Genomic DNA, 20,420 nt, shown 5'->3' with positions numbered 1-20,420 from the left:
TCTAGGGACACCATTCCTTACCCATGCTGGCTAATAGCCATTAATGGACTAAACCTCCATGAATTTATCTAGTTCTCTTTTAAACGCTATTATAGTCCTAGCCTTCACAACCTCCTCAGGCAAGGAGTTCCACAAGTTGACTGTGCGCTGTGTGAAGAAGAACTTCCTTTTATTTGTTTTAAACCTGCTACCTATTAATTACATTTGGTGACCGGTAGTTCTTGTATTATGGGAAGAAGTAAATAACTTTTCCTTATCTACTTTCTCCACATCACTCATGATTTTATATCTCTATCATATCCCCCCTTAGTCTCCTCTTTTCCAAGCTGAAAAGTCCTACCCTCTTTAATCTCTGCGTGTATGGGACCTGTTCCAAACCCCTCATCATTTTAGGTGCCCTTCTCTGGACCTTTTACAGGCAAGAATCAAGCAGCAGAACATCAGTATGACAGATTGTGAGATCTTAGCTACATTGGATGGAGATGGAAAAAGTGTTTTCTCACTGCAAAAATACTGTTTTCTCCAGAAATGGTGGCAAGTTGAAATATATATTCCTTGGGTAGTAAGCATTGTTATCAGTTAGTGAATCTAAGAAAGCTAACAGTTATTTCAGCCTGTCCTTTCCAGAAAAGACTAGGATTAGGATCTTATGGTAGTCAGTGAAAATTATACTACTCATGTAAAACATGCAGTCCTGGCCTTAGAATCTATGAAAATTGCATTCAGTAAAATATTTTTCTAATATAAATTAGTATGGATATGTGTGGGGCTGGAGTAGAGAGAAAGAGAGTGTGCAAACTAGTACACACACTATAAGGATTTGAGCTGTACATATATATACTTTTGAATGCCAGAATCTGGGAATTTCACAATGTGTTGATGAAAAAAAAAACGCATTAGTAAAACTACAGTAGATAATTCTTTGTCTCCAAATAGGATAAGCCAAGCTGCTGCTTCCACTGTGTCTTGGCACTCATAATAAATAACCTTATAGCTTGCTTTAAGGAGATTTTTAATATAGTATATATCTTTTGTCACCAATAATCAGACACAGATCTCTTGGATCAGTGCTGGCATGGCACTCCAGCCAACTATTCTACCTCTGCATTGTCAATGTAACAGTGCTTATGACAGGAATTCCAATGCCCAGCTCTCAAAAGTTGATGATCACATATACACATTTAGGGAATTCATTTGGCACACGGATGTGCCTTTGCATATGTGAGAATTATTTATCACACACTTTTCCATCCAACCTTTAAAAATGCTATGTTTTTAAAGGCTTCATGAAAATCTGTGCTTTAATTGACGGTACCAAGTGTCAGAATTGTAATGTTGCCACTTTAAATTGCCAGTATCTAATTTCAGTCATGCTGTGGTTGAATAGTGGCAGAGTAACGAAATGCCCACCAGTTGTAAAATACACACAAAATAATTAGAATTGAAGAGATTTCTTATCTGTGAATTATCTTTAGTTAATGAAGAGGAGGAGGAGCTGGAAGGACCTTTGGAAGGGCTTGGATTTCAGCAGCAAGAGTCCCGACTTTGCCAGCAGATGAAAATGGCTACTGTTGCTCCATCGCCTGAGGCTGCGTGCTGGCAAGTGGAATCCGTGACCAGCACAAGCTCAGGACATGGCTGTACCCAGGGTAAGAGTGTTTCATGCTCCATAGAAGCTGAATGGTCTTTCTTTTGGTTTCATTTCTGAACGTTTGTTTTAATGAGCAATAAATCCATCTGTAACAATCTTGTACCCACCATGGAATATGCTTTCTCCAGCCTTCTCTCCATGCCTTCGGTCTTCCAAATTTTACAGACATTCATGGCAATGGCCCAGCTTCCTGGAGAAGTGCCTTATAATTCTTCATTGGTCATTTTCTTTGGCATATGACTTGCATGCTGAATACCAGTGACAGCATAGCCAAACAAAAAGCACCATTGTACCTGGCCCTTACTCTGTAGTCTATGCTGCTTTTAAAGTAGTAGTCAGTTTAAAAAATAAAAAGCTTACTGAGGTCACCTAAGATCTACAGTATACCAAATCCAAAGGAGCTGTTAACATGTCCAATCCTTTTGTCACTGCTTCAGTTAGGCACTTTGCTAACAGAGGATTCCTCCAATGTCCCAGATAAATTGGATACAGTTTGAAAGCAAAATCGGAAATTCACATTTATTACCTTTATTTTTTCTATGACTCTTCTCTTCTAATTAAACTGCTGGAGTGCATGCCTCATGGAAAAAGATTTTCAGCAAGATTCAGAGAGAGATTGGACATTTATGTGGATAACAAGAATATTCATAGTTATAACAGTTAATGCTTTTTTGAAAAAATAAAGCCTCATGCTTCAGGGCATAAGCCTGTCTCTCTGACTGTTAGGAATTGGGGTAGGGACTGACTTCTTATTCTGTGTTTGTACAGCATCAAGCACTTTGGGGTCCTGGTCCATGATTAGGGCTCCTAGGTGTTATAGTAATACAAATATAAATAATAAGATGATACCTACATGGGAAGCAGGTTATCTTGCATTTGCCTTCTGCTATGTTTCTTGCACCTTCCTCTGAAGCATCTGGCACTGTCCACACTCGGAGACAAGATACTATGAAATATCTTGTCTCCAAATGTGGACAGTGCCAGATGCTTCAGAGGAAGGTGCAGGAAACATAGCAGAGGGACCTCAGGTCTGATTGAGAGTGGCAGATCTGATGTTCCTCTGTAGTATTAACGACACACCAAATTCACTTTTACATCATTTTATAGGTGGTGATGTGTCTGCTTTCCTGGCAGGCCTTCATAATTGGGAGTTCAATTTGGCTCTGATTAAATAGTCCTGCCTAATCCCAATAAAACTGCCCAGCCTCTTACAGGTTTCTAGAACTGAAAGTGTTTAATTTGAAGAGCTAGAAGTTGTAGTACTTCTTGTTATTGTACCTCTTACAGAGGCTCACATCATGGATCAGGCTTGCATAATTTGATTTTATTGGTTGGTTGTTTTTAGTTCCTTGGGAGCCATTCCAGTGGCTTTTTCTTTAAAGCTTCCCGTTAGCAGATGGTTTTCTTCACCAAGTAGTTGAAGAATCAACAAGAGGGGATGCCATTTTAGATTTGGTTTTGGTGAGTAGTGAGGACCTCATCGAAGAAATGGTTGTAGGGGACAATCTTGGTTCGAGTGATCATGAGCTAATTCAGTGCAAACTAGATGGAAGGATAAACAAAAATAGATCTGGGACTAGGGTTTTCAACTTCTCAAGGGCTAACTTTAAAGAATTAAGGAAATTAGTTGGGGAGGTGGATTGGATTGAAGAACTTGTGGATCTAAATGCGGAGGAGGCCTGGAATTACTTTAAGTCGCAGCTGCAGAAACTATCAGAAGCCTGCATCCCAAGAAAGGGGAAAAAAACCATAGGCAGGAGTTGTAGACCAAGCTGGATGAGCAAGCATCTCAGAGAGGTGATTAAGAAAAAGCAGAAAGCCTACAAGGAGTGGAAGAAGGGTGGGATTAGCAAGGAAAGCTACCTTAGTGAGGTCAAAACATGTAGGGATAAAGTGAGAAAGGCTAAAAGCCATGTAGAGTTGGACCTTGCAAAGGGAATTAAAACCAATACTAAAAGGTTCTATAGCCATATAAATAAGAAGAAAACAAAGAAAGAAGTGGGACCGCTAAACACTGAGGATAGAATGGAGGTTAAGGATAACCTCGGCATAGCCCAATATCTAAATAGGTACTTTGCCTCAGTCTTTAATAAGGCTAATGAGGAGCTTAGGGATAATGGAAGGATGACAAACGGGAATGAGGATATGGAGGTGGATATTACCACATCTGAGGTAGAAGCCAAACTTGAACAGCTTAATGGGACAAAATCGGTGGGCCCAGATAATCTTCATCCAAGAATATTAAAGGAACTGGCGCATGAAATTGCAAGCCCGTTAGCAAGAATTTTTAATGAATCGGTAAACTCGGGTTGTACCTTATGACTGGAGAATTGCTAACATAGTTCCTATCTTTAAGAAAGGGAAAAAAAGTGATCCGAGTAACTATAGGCCTGTTAGTTTGACATCTGTAGTATGTAAGGTCTTGGAAAAAATTTTGAAGGAGAAAGTAATTAAGGACATTGAGATCAATGGTAATTGGGACAACTTACAACATGGTTTTACTAAAGGTAGATTGTGCCAAACCAACCTGATCTTCTTTGAGAAGGTGACAGATTATTTAGACAAAGGAAATGCAGTAGATCTAATTTACCTTGATTTCAGTAAGGCATTTGACACAGTTCCACATGGGGAACTAATAGTTAAATTGGAAAAGATGGGGATCAATATGAAAATTGAAACGTGGATAAGGAACTGGTTAGAGGGGAGACTCCAATGGGTCGTACTGAAGGGTGAACTGTCAGGCTGAAAGGAGGTTACTAGTGGAGTTCCTCAAGGATCAGTTTTGGGACTAATCTTATTTAACCTTTTTATTACTGACCTTGGCACAAAAAGCGAGAATGTGCTAATAAAGTTTGCGGATGACACAAAGCTGGGGGGTATTGCTAACACAGAGAAGGACCGGGATATCCTACAGGAAGATCTGGATGAGCTTGTAAACTGGAGTAATAGTAATAGGATGAAATTTAATAGTGAAAAGTGGAAGGTCATGCACTTAGGGATTAATAATAAGAATTTTAGATATACACCGGGGACACATCAGTTGGAAGCAACAGAGGAGGAGAAGGACCTTGGAGTATTGGTTGATCACAAGATGACTATGAGCCACCAGTGTGATATGGCTATTAAAAAAGCTAATGCAGTTTTAGGATGCATCAGGTGAGGTATTTCCAGCAAAGATAAGGAGGTGTTAGTACCATTATATACGGCACTGGTGAGACCTCATCTGGAATACTGTGTGCAGTTCTGGTCTCCTATGTTTGAGAAGGATGAATTCAAACTGGAACAGGTTCAGAGACGGGCTACTAAGATGATCCAAGGAATAGAAAACCTGCCTTATGAAAGGAGACTGAAAGAGCTTGGCTTGTTTAGCCTAGCTAAAAGAAGGCTGAGGGGGGATATGCTTGCTCTTTATAAATATATCAGAGGGATTAATATTAGGGAGGGAGAGGAATTATTTAAACTTAGTACCAATGTAGACACAAGAACAAATGGGTATAAACTGGACACTAGGAAGTTTAGACTTGAAATTAGACGAAGGTTTCTAACCATTAGGGGAGTGAAGTTCTGGAACAGCCTTGCAAGGTGAGTAGTGGGGGCATATCTGGCTTTAAGACTAAGCTTGATAAGTTTATGGAAGGGATGGTATGATGAGATAGCTTAATTTTGGCAATTGATCTTTGATTATCAGCAAATAAGTATGCCCAGTGGTCTGTGATGGGATGTTGGATGGGATGGGATCTGAGTTATTGCAGAGAAGTCTTTCCTGAGTGCTGGCTGCTGAGTCTTGCCCACATGCTCAGGGTTTAGCTGATGGCCATATTTGGGGTCGGGAAGGAATTTTCCTCCAGGGCAGATTGGCAAAAGCCCTGGAGGTTTTTCGCCTTCCTCTGCAGCCTGGGGCATGGGTCACTTGCTGGTGGATTCTCTGCAGCTTGAGGTCTTCAAACCACAATTTGAAGACTTCGATAACTCGGACATAGGTTAGGGGTTTGTTATAGAAGTGGATGGGTAGGGTTCTGTGGCCTGCTTTGTGCAGGAGGTCAGACTAGATGATCATATTGGTCCCTTCTGACTCCAAAGTCTATGAGTCTATGAGTGTTTTTTGTCATAGTTCCATACAGAAGCAGTAGCAGTATGGCTGAGAAATCTCTGTTGCGGTCTCTCTCCTCTCTATGGACTAAGTAGGTCGACTAAGAGACAATGTCTTGTACTGATCATTATTACAGAAATATTATTTTAAATTTGTATTACTGTAGCTCCTAGGAGCGCTAATGATAGACCAGGGCCCCATAGTGCCTAGGTGCCATGCAAGCACACACCAAAAAGATAGTCTGTACTCCAAAGAGCTTACAGTCTAAGTGTAAGACAAGACAACAGCTGGATACAAACAAGACAGACTTGGAGAGTACAAAGAAACAATGAGACAGGAAGATAATGTAGCTGTGCAGATGTTTACAGGAATCTCCTTCAAAGTGGAAGGGGAAAAATGGAATAAGGTGCTTGTTTGAACAAGCAGACAATGGATGCCGGGACCACTGGCTGATCTGAGGTGGGAGTCAACACCTCAGCAGTGGATGAGAGATGATAGGTTGGATGGGGTAGACCATGAGAGTGGTCTTGACAGGCAGCTTAAGTTAGATGCAGTAGAGAAGAAGGAGCCTGTAGAGGGCTTCAAAGAGAGGAGTGACATGGTCAAAGTGATGGTCTAGGAAAACTAACTTTGCAGTGCATCTTGAATGGATGTGAGTGGGGCAATATTACATTTGCCACGTATTGTGCTTTTCAAGGAAAGTTTGAGATATTGTGTCTCTTAAGAAATGTCACTGCCTTTTTGCTATTATTTAGAGCATGAACTGCAGAATCCTGAATCATTTTCTGCCACTTGGCATCTCCTTCTGCTCTTCCATTTCTTTTTCCATTTCTGAGTCTTCATACAAAAATCTTTGCCGTGAAATATATGGCTGGCTCAGATGATTTTTTTTTAACTACGGTATTGTTTTCTATCCTTTGACATATGTAATCATGGAAAACCACTAAAATTCTTTTCCTGATTCTTTTCTCCTCAGCCTCCGGTTCCAAGCCAGAAGTCAGTTCCAATTCACAGTCCTTGGGAAGCCAGCAGAACAAGGCAGATAGCACCCGAGTAAAAGCCCGCATTCTGCCCACCATGCCAAAGCTTTTTATCCCTTCATCTATCACCAAATTCCCACCTGAGATCACTGTCACCCCACCAACACCAACCTTACTTTCTCCAAAGGGCAGCATTTCAGAAGAGACAAAGCAAAAATTAAAGGTAATTCAAGAAAAAGAATAACTTTTAGGACATGTTTGAGTTTTGCCTTAATTCTCCCTTTAAAATGAAATTTTTCATGTCATTGGAACAATTGCTCCTTTTCCCAGCTCATCACAGGAGATGGTACAGGGTGTGGTCTGAGGCCTAGCTTCTCCCAAGTGGAGTTACTTTATGAACTAGTGAAGTGTAGGCTGTAGGTGAGCTCATAGCTATCATGGTCCCAGTGGTTGCAGGATTTCATAGCTACTGCAGTCCTAGCAGTAGTCATGAAAAAGGACGAAGTACAAATACAGTCTGAGTGGGATATCCAGCTGTTCTTCTTCGAGTGATTGCTCATATCCATTCCAGTTAGGTGTGTGCGCCGTGCGTGCACGTTTGCCGGAAACTTTTTACCCTAGCAACTCCAGTGGGCCGGCAGGTCGCCCCCTAGAGTGGCACCACTATGGCACTTGATATATACCCCTGCCGGCCCGCCCGCTCCTCAGTTCCTTCTTATCGCCGTGTCGGTTGCTGGAACTGTGGAGTGCGGCTTGCTGTCCTCCATGTCCCTAGCTCTCCTTTGTACACTGTTAGTAGTTGTAGTTGTAAATAGTTTCAAAAACAGTTTAAGGTAGTATAGTAGTTAGTTGTTTATCGTATATAGTTGTAGAACTTATTCGCGGGCTGGGCCGTTGCCCTTCCCAGCGCCCGGCACCGGGCTCATGCCTGGTTCGCCAGGCTTCAAGCAGTGCTCGGCATGCAAGAAGCCGATGCCGACTAGCGATCCCCACGACGCGTGCCTCAAGTGCCTGGGGGAATCGCACATCACTGAGAAGTGTCATATCTGCAAGGCCTTTAAGCCTCGCACAAAGAAGGAGAGGGATCAAAGACTCCGCGCTCTCCTAATGGGAGCGGCACTGACTCCGTTACCAGCAGCACAACCGGCCACCTCTACTCCGGCACCGGACTGCGCTGGCACCGGCAAGACTCCCCGGCACCGTCCATCCCCAGCACCGGGAACCGATCCAAGACCCTCGACGTCTGCAACACCATCTAGGCAGGCTCGAGTGGAACGCCCAGCACCTACCTTGGCCGCGGCACCGCCTGCAGAGCTGCTGTCGACTCTGGGCCCGGAAGGTCCGTCGAGTCCGACCCCTCCTAGCTCCCCCTTGAGATCGGGGGTCGAGCTGTTAGGCCCATCTACGCCGGAGACCTTCGCCTCAGCACGGGACTTGATAGCGCTCACTGAGCCATCGCAGCCTCAAACACGGTACCCCCGGGGCGGGTAACCTCCAGAGGCAAGCCAATGCTGAGAGCACCGTCTCCGGAGTCCAGGCACCGATCGCCCCGGAGACGTGAACGCTCGCGCTCTTGGCGCCGCTCGCAGTCCCGGCCCCGTTCTCCTCGGCGGTACCAGTCGCACTCGCGGCGCCGGTCAGCATCTGCACGGTCCCGGTCTGGCTCCTCTTACCACCGGCACCGAGACTCTAGGAGCCGTTCACCTCGGCGTTCAGCTCCTCGGTCAACCTCCTGGCACCGAGCCAGCGGTAGGTCTCGGTCCCAGTCGACCTCCCGGCACCACGTCGGTGGCAGGTCCCGGTCCCCAGTGCCATCCCAGCACCGCGCTGAACGCAGATCGCGGTCCCGCTCTCGGCACCGAACTCGAGGCAGATCCCGATCCGGATCCTGGCACCGACTACCACACCGTTCCCGGTCCCGATCCCGGCACCGGTACGACTCACGGTACCAATCCTCGGCACTGAGATCGTCGGCGTATAGAGAGGTCTATCAAACTGGCTCGGCGCCTCCATGGCCTTCAAGGGAACCATCCGTGTCCTCTCAGGCGGAGAGCGCCTATACCCTGGGGCAGGACAGACACGCGGCCCTGTTTCAGGACCCTCCGCCTCAAGAACGAGGGCCTCAGCAGTGGGGGTTTTGGACCCCCTGGGCGTACCGCCAAGCCCAGGGTCCACAACATATCACTCCCCGCCCTGCGGCGGAACGCAGGCCACCAGAGGCAACGGTGTCTCGACCCCCTCCCTCCCCGGAAGCCGAGGACAGGTCAAGCCACCAGGACCCAGAGCTCCCTCCAGAGATGGAGGTGCAGCCCCAGACAGAACCCCCCGTGGACGCTCTGCTGCCAGGGGTCTCCTCGTCGTCTTCCCCTGATGAGGCAGTGGCAGGTACCTCATCCTCCAGCCCTCCCCCTCTAGATCTTAGGGCACATCGGGACCTCCTCAGGCACGTGGCGCAAAACCTGGACATTCAAGCAGAGGAGGTCTCTGAAATCGAGGACCCGGTGGTGAGCATCCTCTCCGCCGATGCGCCCACCAGAGTGGCCCTGCCCTTCATCAAGACTATTCAGGCCAACGCCACCACTATCTGGCAGTCACCGGCCTCCATCCCTCCAACCGCTCGGGGAGTGGAAAGAAAGTACATGGCCCCCTCTAAGGGCTATGAATACTTACACGTTCACCCGACACCCTGCTCCCTTGTGGTCCAGTCGGTGAATGACAGGGAGCGCCATGGTCAAGAGGCCCCAGCGCCCAAGTCTAAGGAGGCGAGGCGGATGGACCTCCTGGGCCGTAAGGTCTATTCAGCGGGGGCGCTACAGCTCAGGGTCTCGAACCAGCAGGCCCTCCTTAGCCGCTACTCTTTTAACTCCTGGGTAGCGGCGGGCAAATTTACAGAGCTGTTACCGCAGGACACGCGTCAGGAATTTACCACCATTCTTGACGAGGGCAAAAAGGTAGCAAGGACCTTGCTGCAAGCCTCCTTAGATGCTGCGGACTCGGCCGCTCGGACCTTTGCCTCAGGGCTTACGATGCGCCGCATTTCCTGGCTCCAGGTCTCTGGCCTTCCGCCAGAGCTCCAGCATACTATCTAGGACCTCCCCTTCGAAGGCCAGGGCCTGTTTTCTGATAAGACAGACCCCAGACTAAAGGACCTTAAGGACAATAGGGTCATCATACGGTCTTTGGGGATGCATACGCCTGCGACACAGCGCAGGCCTTTCCGACAGCAGAACCAACAGCAGCAGCGTCGGCCGTATCCTCAGTTCCTCCCGCGGCAGGACCTTAATAGGCGCCGCGGCACGAACAGTAGGCGCAGACAGTCGGGTGGCTAAACGGGGCAAAAGCAAGGCTCCGCCAAGGCCCCACTCGGACCCAAGCCTTCATTTTGAAGGTGCGCCCGAGGGCGCAGTACCAGTTTCCCCTTCGGCTCCTTCCCCGCAGTTTTCCAACCGTCTTTCGTTTTTCCTCCAGGCGTGGACCCAAATAACATCGGACCGTTGGGTCTTGCGCACTGTACAGGCCGGTTACCACCTGCAGTTTTCATCGCCCCCCACCCCCCACCGTCGTCCCTCTTCAGGGACCCCTCTCACGAGCAATTCCTCCGTCAGGAGGTGCAGACGCTCCTCGACAAGGGAGCCATAGAGGAGGTTCCAGAGAGCGAGAAGGGCAAGGGGTTTTATTCCCGCTACTTTCTAATCCCCAAGTCCAAGGGGGGCCTCAGGCCTATCCTCGACCTGCGGGAACTAAACAAGTATATGGTGAAGTTGAAGTTCTATATGGTATCCCTTGGGACCATCATCCCATCCCTGGATCCTGGAGACTGGTACGCCACCGTCGATATGCAGGACGCTTACTTCCATATCGCCATATCTCCCCAGCACAGGCGTTTCCTTCGCTTTGTGGTCGACTGCCAGCATTATCAATTTGCGGTCCTCCCGTTTGGCCTCTCTACGACCCCGAGGGTGTTCACGAAATGCATGGCAGTCATCGTCGCATATCTTCGGCGTGGCCGCATTCACGTGTTCCCCTACCTCGACGACTGGTTGGTCCGGGGCACATCGGAGCTGCAGGTCCGCGACCACGTCCGCAGGATCAGCAGCCTCTTTGCTGCCCTAGGCCTCGTGATCAACGTGGACAAGTCTACTCTGCTCCCCACGCAGAGGATAGAGTTCATCGGGGCCGTTCTGGACCCTACCCTGGCCAGGGCCTTGCTACCCTTGCCCAGGTTCCAATCGCTATCGGCCATCATTCTGCTCTTGCAGGCGGCCCCGCTGACCTCTGTAAGAACATGTCTGGCCCTCCTGGGACATATGGCGGCCTGTACGTTCGTGACAGCATATGCCCGACTCCTCATGAGGCCTCTTCAATCTTGGCTCATCGCGCAGTACCGGCCAGCCAGACATTCGTTGGACACAGTTGTCACCGTCCCCCAAGGGGTACTGGACTCCCTTCGGTGGTGGCTGGATCAGTCCGTAGTCTGTCCAGGGCTTCCGTTCCATCTGCCCCAACCCTCGGCATCCCTGACGACGGACGCCTCAGATCTGGGCTGGGGGGCGCACAGCGGCGCTCGGAGAACTCAGGGCCTGTGGACCCGTCAGGAGCTGGACCTCCACATCAACATACGGGAGTTGAGAGCGGTCCGTCTTGCTTGTCAAGCGTTCGTCCATCACCTTCAGGGTCGTTGTGTCGCGGTGTTCACGGACAACACGACGACCATGTTCTACATCAACAAGCAGGGCGGCACCAGGTCCTCTCCCCTATGTCACGAGGCGATGCGACTCTGGGAATTTTGTATAGCCCATGCCATCCACCTTTCCGCCTCCTATCTCCCGGGAGTACGAAACACTCTAGCGGATCGACTGAGCAGGTCCTTCTGCTCACACGAGTGGTCCCTCCGCCCAGACGTCGCCCTCTCACTCTTCCAGAGGTGGGGTCGTCCCCGGATGGACCTCTTCGTGTCCAGGGAGAACAGGAAATGTCAGACATTTTGCTCCTTTCAGGGTCGGGAGCCCGGGTCAATAGCGGATGCCTTCCTTATCCCATGGGCGACCCATCTGTTTTACGCGTTCCCTCCCTTTCCGCTGGTACACAGGGTCCTCCTCAAGGTGCGCAGGGACAGAGCTCGCGTGATTCTGATAGCTCCAGCGTGGGCCAGGCAACATTGGTACCCCATGTTGCTGGACCTCTCAGTAGCCAACCCAGTTGCCCTGCCCCTTCATCCGGACCTGATCACCCAGGACCACGGCAGGCTCTGTCACCCGGACCTTCGGTCTCTGCACCTTACGGCATGGCTCCTGCGTGGTTGACCGGCTCCGAGTTACGCTGCTCTACCCCAGTTCGGGAGGTTCTCCTGGACAGTAGGAAGCCTTCCACCAGGGCTACTTACTCGGCTAAGTGGAAGCGTTTCTCCTGTTGGTGTTCGGAGAAAGGTTTTCTCCCTACGGAGGTTCCCATCACCACTATTCTGGACTACATCTGGTCCCTCAAGGCCCAGGGTCTGGCGTTATCGTCCCTTCGTGTTCACCTAGCGGCTATCTCCACGTTTCATCCCGGAGGGGACGGACGTTCCGTCTTCTCCCACCGTATGGTGGCGAGATTCCTGAAGGGGCTGGAACGTCTCTATCCACAGATCCGCCCTCCTGCCCCTTCATGGGATCTCAACCTGGTCCTAACTCGGCACATGGGCCCTCCATTTGAGCCGTTAGCGACTTGCTCCCTGCTCTACCTCTCATGGAAGACCGCCTTCCTAGTGGCCATCACCTCAGCTAGACGGGTGTCGGAACTATGGGCCCTCACAGTAGATCCCCTGTATACAATCTTCCATAAAGACAAGGTGCAGCTGAGACCACACCCTGCCTTTCTACCCAAGGTGGTCTCAGCTTTTCACATTAACCAGGAGATCTTCCTCCCCGTCTTTTTCCCAAAGCCCCATTCGTCCCGCAGGGAGCAACAACTCCACTCGCTAAATGTCCGTCGGGCGCTAGCGTTTTATGTGGACAGGACCAAACCGTTCCGCAAGTCCCCCCAGCTATTCGTGGCGGTAGCGGACTGGGTCAAGGGACTACCGATTTCCTCGCAGAGGATATCTTCCTGGGTTACCTCCTGTATCAGGACCTGTTATGACCTGGCCCACGTTCCTGCGGGCCGTGTGACTGCACACTCCACCAGAGCACAGGCGTCATCGCTGGCTTTCCTTGCCCGCGTGCCGATCCAAGACATTTGTAGGGCGGCAACTTGGTCATCGGTCCACACATTCGCTTCCCATTACGCCCTGGTCCAGCAGTCCAGAGATGACGCGGCCTTTGGCTCTGCAGTGCTCCATGCCACGACTTCTCACTCCGACCCCACCGCCTAGGTGAGGCTTGGGATTCACCTAACTGGAATGGATATGAGCAATCACTCGAAGAAGAAAAGACGGTTACTCACCTTTGTAACTGTTGTTCTTTGAGATGTGTTGCTCATATCCATTCCACACCCGCCCTCCTTCCCCACTGTCGGAGTAGCCGGCAAGAAGGAACTGAGGAGCGGGCAGGCCGGCAGGAGTATATATCAAGTGCCATATTGGCGCCACTCTAGGGGGCGACCTGCCAGCCCACTGGAGTTGCTAGGGTAAAAAGTTTCCGGCAATCGTGCACGCGCGGCGCGCACACCTAACTGGAATGGATATGAGCAACACATCTCGAAGAACAACAGTTACAAAGGTGAGTAACCGTCTTTTCCAGTCTGTGTCTTGCTATAAAGAGAACTTCAGGAGTACTGGCTGTAGGGAAGCTTACTGATGATTCAGTATTAGGGAGCCACGAGCTGGGACAAAGCTTTACAAATAAGGGGACTCATGAATGTTGAGGAATAGCAGACATTTGTCTTTGAGCCCTGTGATTGTGGGTTTATTCTAACTATTCAGCAATATATTTCTTTTTTTTTCTTTTTTCTTTGGATCAGTCTGCTATTTTGTCTGCTCAGTCTGCAGCAAATGTAAAGAAGGAGAGTCTTTGTCAGCCAGCACTGGAGATCTTAGAAACCTCAAGCCAAGAGTCCTCACTGGAGAGTGATACTGATGAAGATGACGACTACATGGACATATGAATAGATTGCAGTGGTCATCACCAACAACACCAACCATATAACCATTCTTCTTGTTGTCAGCATCACTGCCAGGCAGCACATCTTGCTCTTTGTTGGCATTATCCTCCAATTAATCTTCATCAGCATTATGTCATTCACCTCCATTATTTTCACCACCATCACTGCCTCTGTATTGCCTTTAGAAACGTCTCCATTCTACCCATCCTGGTGCTTGACAGAAAGAATGATTGGTCACCAGCCAGTTAATTCATCTGGACCAAAACACCACCCTTTAAACTCCAGTAAAGCCAGTCTTGTGAGCTGCAGTCATTTCTTTCTACTTGCTCTTGCTTCTCCAAACCACATCCTTGGGAGCCATTCCAGTGGCTTTTTCTTTAAAGCTTCCCGTTAGCTGTCTTTTAGCATTTCCCCCAGTTGACTTTTTCTCCAGATAATTTAGCAGCCCAGCCTCCTGCTCTGTGTCTCCAACAAAGCTGAGTGGAGTGGAGGGAAGATGTTGGCAAGCCAGCAAAGGTTTGTCCTGGCATTACTGATTTCCCATGCCTTCTGGAGAGAATTGGTGAGTGTTTGGCTTCTTGGCACAGCCACAGGACATGTCAGAAATTGGCTGGATGATAGATTACCAGGAAGCTGGGTTTCCAATGTGGGCAGAAGTTTTGTCCCTCCCAACTTGTGCTCATTTCACTCTTACGTGTTAAGTCCAATAAAAGATTATTTACCTGAATGTTGGCTCAAAGAACTGGACTGAAGACACATGTTCCAGCATTGTCTTATGGTCCCTTCTCTTCTAATTGCCTTGGACAAGCATTTTGGGCCAGGGGCTAGATGATATTTTTATGGTGGTATTGGGGAATGTTATAGATTTCAATACCATTTCAGTCTGTTTTTTACAGAATGACACGAAAAGGTGTTTTTTATCTGTCTGAAGAGGGATTGCTCACAGTTATTTATATGGGAAAATAATGGTAACAAACAGCATCTTTTTCTACTGAATGTTAACTTTGTAAAATAATGAATGCAAACCATGCAAAAAAATATATATATATGCCACATATATAATATGCATACAGCTTGCCATGTTAGATTGCTCTTTGTGTTTGGGGGGAGGTGTTTTTTGTGCTGTGCGGAGCTTTGTATAAACGTTTTTTCTAATAAAGTAAAAATGTGCTCATGGTTGCCTCTCTTAACTGCTGGTTGGAAAGAGCAGCATGTCTGTTCATCCTACCATGATTCTGGAAAAGGCGCCCTTTGTGGTAAGAGGAGAGATGCAAGGGGGAAAAAATCCATTATTTTGTAAAGACTGGCCACAAATCCATCTAAATACACCTGGTCTCCCATCTCCATCTCCTCAAGAATTGGCCAAGGCCAATTCAGGCAATGTTGCCAAACATGCAGCCACAGGGAGCCCTGCAACAAAATCCATTCTACGTTTTTTTTCATGGCATATATGGGGTATTATTATTTGTATTATTTTAACGCCTAAGAGCCCTGTTCATGGACCAGGACCCCATTGCACTGGACGTTGTACAAACACAGAACAAAAAGACATTCCCTTCCTCAGAGCTTACAGTCCACTCTTTGGATAAAATAAGGGAAGAGAACATAGCCCAGTGATGACATATTGAAAGAGTATTTAACTGTACAAAACTGAAATTCATACACTATCATAGCAATCACTTTTTCTTGTTAGGAGGAAGAACTTGTTTCTATACATGAATCCTGAACAGATATGAGCCCAGGACTAAACAGAAATGCAAATATTTACAAACTTTGGAAGTGTTCAGGTCCAAAATTTGCATTTCAGACCCATCATTCTAAACTTTAACTACCACCACAGCGTTTAATTTGAATAGAGTATGACTGGGAAACTGACAGACAAGTCCACCAGTCAGGACATCAACAAATTCTGATGAAACTAGGTCTAGTTAACAGAAATTACAAAATTATCTACATGAATCTGAGAGAGAGAGAGAGAATACTTGTCAGGAACAGTGAACAAGCAATGCAGATGTATTCATTTTCAGTGAGGAAAGTATCCAGTGCTGTCTTGTTCATTAATTTGGCCTTTGTTTTTATAAACCAAATGCATAGCACGCTATGTTTTGTAGACATTAACTGACTGGGTGGTTGTCTGTGAGTTTTTTTAACATCTCGTGTTATATGTCTGTTTCTACGTAACATGAGGTCACCCAACAGGAGTGGTACAGTCCATCGCAAGAAATAGAAGACAGTGAACAGTATGGACCTCAGGGCCAAACATCAAAGGATCATATAATTCTATGCAATGTTCATTCAAACAAATGGACTTGACCATGTAGGTCTTTGGTCAATATATACTCTCAGATGAATGGTTAAGTTTAAGATAATCTGAATTCTTGGCTCCATGTATATAGCATAAGTTTGGTGATACTATACCAAGACTGAGGATTTGATTGGATTTTTGACAGCGTATTTTCATTGTATTCCTTATACAATATATATTGCGATTTTTCAGTAAAATTAATCTGGGTATTTTGTTTTAAAAACATTTAATTCCTAGGCTATGATTATTTTTGTCTGCATAAATCAAAAACATATCTTTTATTTAAAGAATTAAGTTTGTAAGTGCAAACTATTATATTTACCTTTATTTCTCCTGAGGATTCCAAGGTGCTAGAAATTTTTCTGATCTATTTTCCGTATTTTTCCAACATTTTCTAAAATGTCTGGGTCTTTCTTTCACTCCAACCCCACCTCCATTTTTATGAGATGTGTTCTTTTTTGTGCTCATGAAAGGGTGTAACAAGGCTAGAGATTTCCATTTTCTGGTAGCAAAGCAAGGTGAACATTGTAGGTCAGTTTGAAACACAGTGTTCTGTTTTTGTCTACAGTACTGTGTAATCTGTGCATTTGGCCTGGATTGAAAGCTCACAGTTGCTTCTCTCCCTTCCTTTTATCTGTGATGCTTAATTCCCATTACCCTCAATTGACTTGAGGACTTTCTTCTTTATACACATGAAGGTGGTTCATACTGATTTGGTACATGTACTGCCTCCCCCAAGCACCAGTCTTCAGCTACTGGCTACATACTGTACTGGTAAGACTCTTGCCATCTTTTATAATTGTATTTCTGCTGACTTCGGCCAAAGAAACGACATACCTTCCTCATCCCCCAAGCCATGGCTCTGTAAGTGGTGATTATTCAGTCACCATTCAACTCAGTGAAGCTTGTTCTGAGGCAAAAAATGCCAGTAAGGATGCATTTTGTGTGACATGCTTGCTTTAAACCATGTACAAAAGGGACCACACAGTGAACCCTGACTCTTTTAAAAACCAAGAGAGTGTAACTTGACCTCATTATCGCCTTTTTTGAGAGGCTGGTCAGTAAAGTCCAATAAAGTGGTATTTGTTCCAGTTATAGCCACTGGAGTAGCTGCACCAACATAAAACCGTAAACTAGACAGATAAAACTGATATTAGTCTTGCTTCGGTGTAGTTTACCTCAGTTTCCAGCAGAGGTAAGATGTGGTGGTGCAAATCATATTTTATGGTGACTTGAAATCCCCAGTGTAGATAAGACACAATTATCAAGCTAACATCACTGCCAGCTTCAGACTTGCATATCAAATGTAGGCATGTAGCGCAACTTCACTTATCTACCTCCGATGATGATACATTTTTTAGGGGAACTGCTTTACCACCATCACCTCTGGCATCTGTGGAAAAGTTCCCAGGTTTCTTCATAAGATTGTGCCAGTTAAATAACAACTATCAAAAAAAGAAAAGGAAAAAAAGGCTGATGAGAGCACCCTTTATTGTAAAGGAACGTAGGGAGGAAGCTCTGTTGCCAAATGGGAGTTTAAAGGAAAAATGTTCTTTAAACTCAGCACATGGAGTAAGTCTGACGAAGTGGACATTCACCCACAAAAGCTTATGCTCTAATACATCTGTTTAGTCTTTAAGGTGCCACAGGACTCTTTGTTGCTTTTTGCAGTTCCAGACTAACACGGCTACCCCTCTGATACTTGACACATGGAGTAAGAAGCTCTTCTTGTCATTTAAAAACACTACCGTATTAGAAAATGGACTGTTACATCATCCTCCCTGCTTTAACAATAGGAAGAACTTTAACATTTAAACATGAAATTTTGTTTACCTGGTAAAACATATTGTTGGTGTCCTGTGTTCGTTTTTCAGCAAAATGGCTGGTGCTAGCAGAAGATTCCAGAACTTCAGACAAAATGCATTATTTCTATGTAGCAGGCAATGATTCTCCATATATAACACTGAACAAACAAAGTAGTAACAGCTTTCTTTGCAGCTGCTCCCCATGTCTCCTTGGATCTTCTGTGCTAGCCTTTTTTACATTCATAGCAGTTGTACACTAAGTGACCAGCCAGAGGAGGTCAAACCAGCATTTTCAATTTCAGTGCACAAGCGTGTTCCAAAACCAGCAGGATCCCTAAGGAAAGAGGGTTTTTTTGTCCTGGTTATTCTCTCAGTAATTTCTTCAAAGAGCAAATCCACAATTGTTTCACTTCACTCAGATATAGATAGTGTCAAATTTAGGGGTATTTTGATCTAAAAACAGAACAAAAAAAGAACAAAAACAGACCTCTTGTATAATCACATAAGTTTTAGCATCTCAGACCAAAGGGGAAAAATTACTATTTTGAGTCTGAGGTTTAGAAGTATTTCTGAGGATTTCTAGTGTTCCTGCACCCTCATAGTGTATGTTTCTTTGTACCAGCAAAGATAACTAACCTATTATTTTTAAAAAATTAATATTAATTTGGTAGTGCTTAGAGACACCAATCCATATTTGGGATCCTGTTGGGTAGAGTGCAGGCTCGGTGCCTGGCCCAAAGAGTTTATAATCCAAGACCAGCAAAAATTCTGATCTCCCAGGTTGGACCTGTGCCATACTGAGATTTACATGATAAGCACTGGTTTCCTTACTGATGTTCTTCCGCTCAAAATATAATAATAAAGATAATAGTAATTAATAATAAAAAGTGAATAAACTTTATTCCACATCTAAAATGTGGGATCAGGTAATACTGCAAAAGTCTGTATTAGTCACATCAAGTATTAGTATGTTCAGATGTTTTCAATTCAGAGTGAGAGTCTGTCCTATGGATAATGACATAAATGTGTCTCTTGCAGCCAAAGGAAACAAGGCTTAGCAAGGGACTTGTCAAGGGAAGGGACCAGGAAAGGATGAGGAAGGTCTGTCAGCAGAAGTGTTGGCTACAGTAAGGAATCTGAATTTGGTCAGGTTGGACTCAGTGGAAGCAAAGAGGTGCCAGGTGAGAATAGAACATAGGATTCACCGTGTTTGATCAGATCAGTCAGCTGTCAAGTCCAGTGTGCTGCCTTTGGCAGTGGTGATGACAATTCTGGAGAAGGTGAAAAGCCTATTAATGCAGGTGGGCAATTTGTGCAAGGCTGTACACAGAGCAGAGCTATACACCTACTTAGTCCTGTAGGTGATCGTCATACACCTTAAGGCCTAGTCCACGCCTGACTCTTAAATTGATCTAGCTATGTTGCTCAGGGATGTGAAAAATTGCTGCAACAAGAGTCACCGCTACACATCATAGCTGCATCACTACAGCTGTAGTGCTTGTAGTGTAAACATCCCCTAAGGCCAGAGCTAAACTAAAAAGTCAACCTAGCTACGTTCCTCAGAGGTGTGAGAAATCCATACCTCTGAGCATTGTAGTTCAGACAACGTAACCCATGAAGTAGACAACATTAGGTTGATGGAAGAATTCTGTAGGCCTACCTACAGCCTCTGTAGCTCTTCAGTGTAGACACTCACTACAATGACAGGAGGAGTTCTCCCATTATTGTGGTTAATCCACCTCTCTGAATGGCAGTAGCTAGGTAGACAGAAGAATTCTGGGGATTAGGTGGACTTCACTTTGTCGCTCAGGTATGGATTTTTCACAACCCCTGTGTGACATAGCTGGGTCAACCTAACATTGTAATGTAGGCCTAGCCTTAGAGAAGATAAGGGCTTTAGACAAGAAGAGAGGGGTCTGCAGCCGGGATTTCCATACAGCCCCCTCTTCCCTATCAGTCAACTGGTTGCATCAAGCAGTTTTGCCAATTTAGTCTGGTGGAAATTTGAATTGAAATTGAAACATTAATACACACTTTAAAAGCATACTGTATATGGTATGTGATAAAATACTTGTACCTGGTGGAAAAACATAGGTTTAAGAAGTATGAACAAAGACTAGCTTCCTCACACAGCTGTTGTTTTTCTGACAGTGTCAATGCATTCGTTTTGATTAGTAAGCAACGTCTGAATGAGTTCTCTCTGACAACTAGTGATGAGCCAGGTATTCAAGACCAGACTGTATTTACATGGAAACACCTACTCTGCCTACGTATCCAGCAGGCAGAGCTGTGTTACCCAAGTGATTGATTTTGGCTGGTATTGGGTGACAAATCACTTTAGTATTGAATACGGGGGTAATGAAATGTTTTCCTTATTGTATGAGTAAAGGGCAGCAGAGTGGTACACAGCCTATCCTGATTGAGGGGGTCACCCTCAGTGCTTAATTTTTGCCAAGTCTGAGCCCTGACATATCTGGGCTTGGTAGTTCATAGCCCCAGGACCTCTGGG

The 20,420-nt window shown here is 46.1% G+C and overlaps 1 protein-coding gene across 4 annotated transcripts in view; it reads left to right on the top strand.

Annotated features, from left to right (window-relative positions):
- The window catches only part of CABIN1 (calcineurin binding protein 1), a 244,437-nt gene that overhangs the window by 198,553 nt on the left and 25,464 nt on the right, over positions 1–20,420 (top strand). For 2 of the 4 annotated variants that reach the window (XM_050924450.1, XM_050924448.1), the window contains exons 35-37: positions 1,476–1,649; positions 6,718–6,944; positions 16,805–16,880. In XM_050924450.1, coding sequence (XP_050780407.1) covers positions 1,476–1,649; positions 6,718–6,944; positions 16,805–16,880 — 477 coding nt within the window. Of the gene's footprint in view, positions 1–1,475; positions 1,650–6,717; positions 6,945–13,660; positions 14,978–16,804; positions 16,881–20,420 lie in introns of those variants that run through there. The other 2 variants (XM_050924451.1, XM_050924449.1) reach the window with 2 other exon arrangements.

This window comes from Gopherus flavomarginatus, chromosome 15 (genome assembly GCF_025201925.1).
Source record: "Gopherus flavomarginatus isolate rGopFla2 chromosome 15, rGopFla2.mat.asm, whole genome shotgun sequence".
Taxonomy (NCBI): Eukaryota; Metazoa; Chordata; order Testudines; family Testudinidae; genus Gopherus; species Gopherus flavomarginatus.
This window is presented reverse-complemented; position numbering and strand designations above follow the sequence as displayed.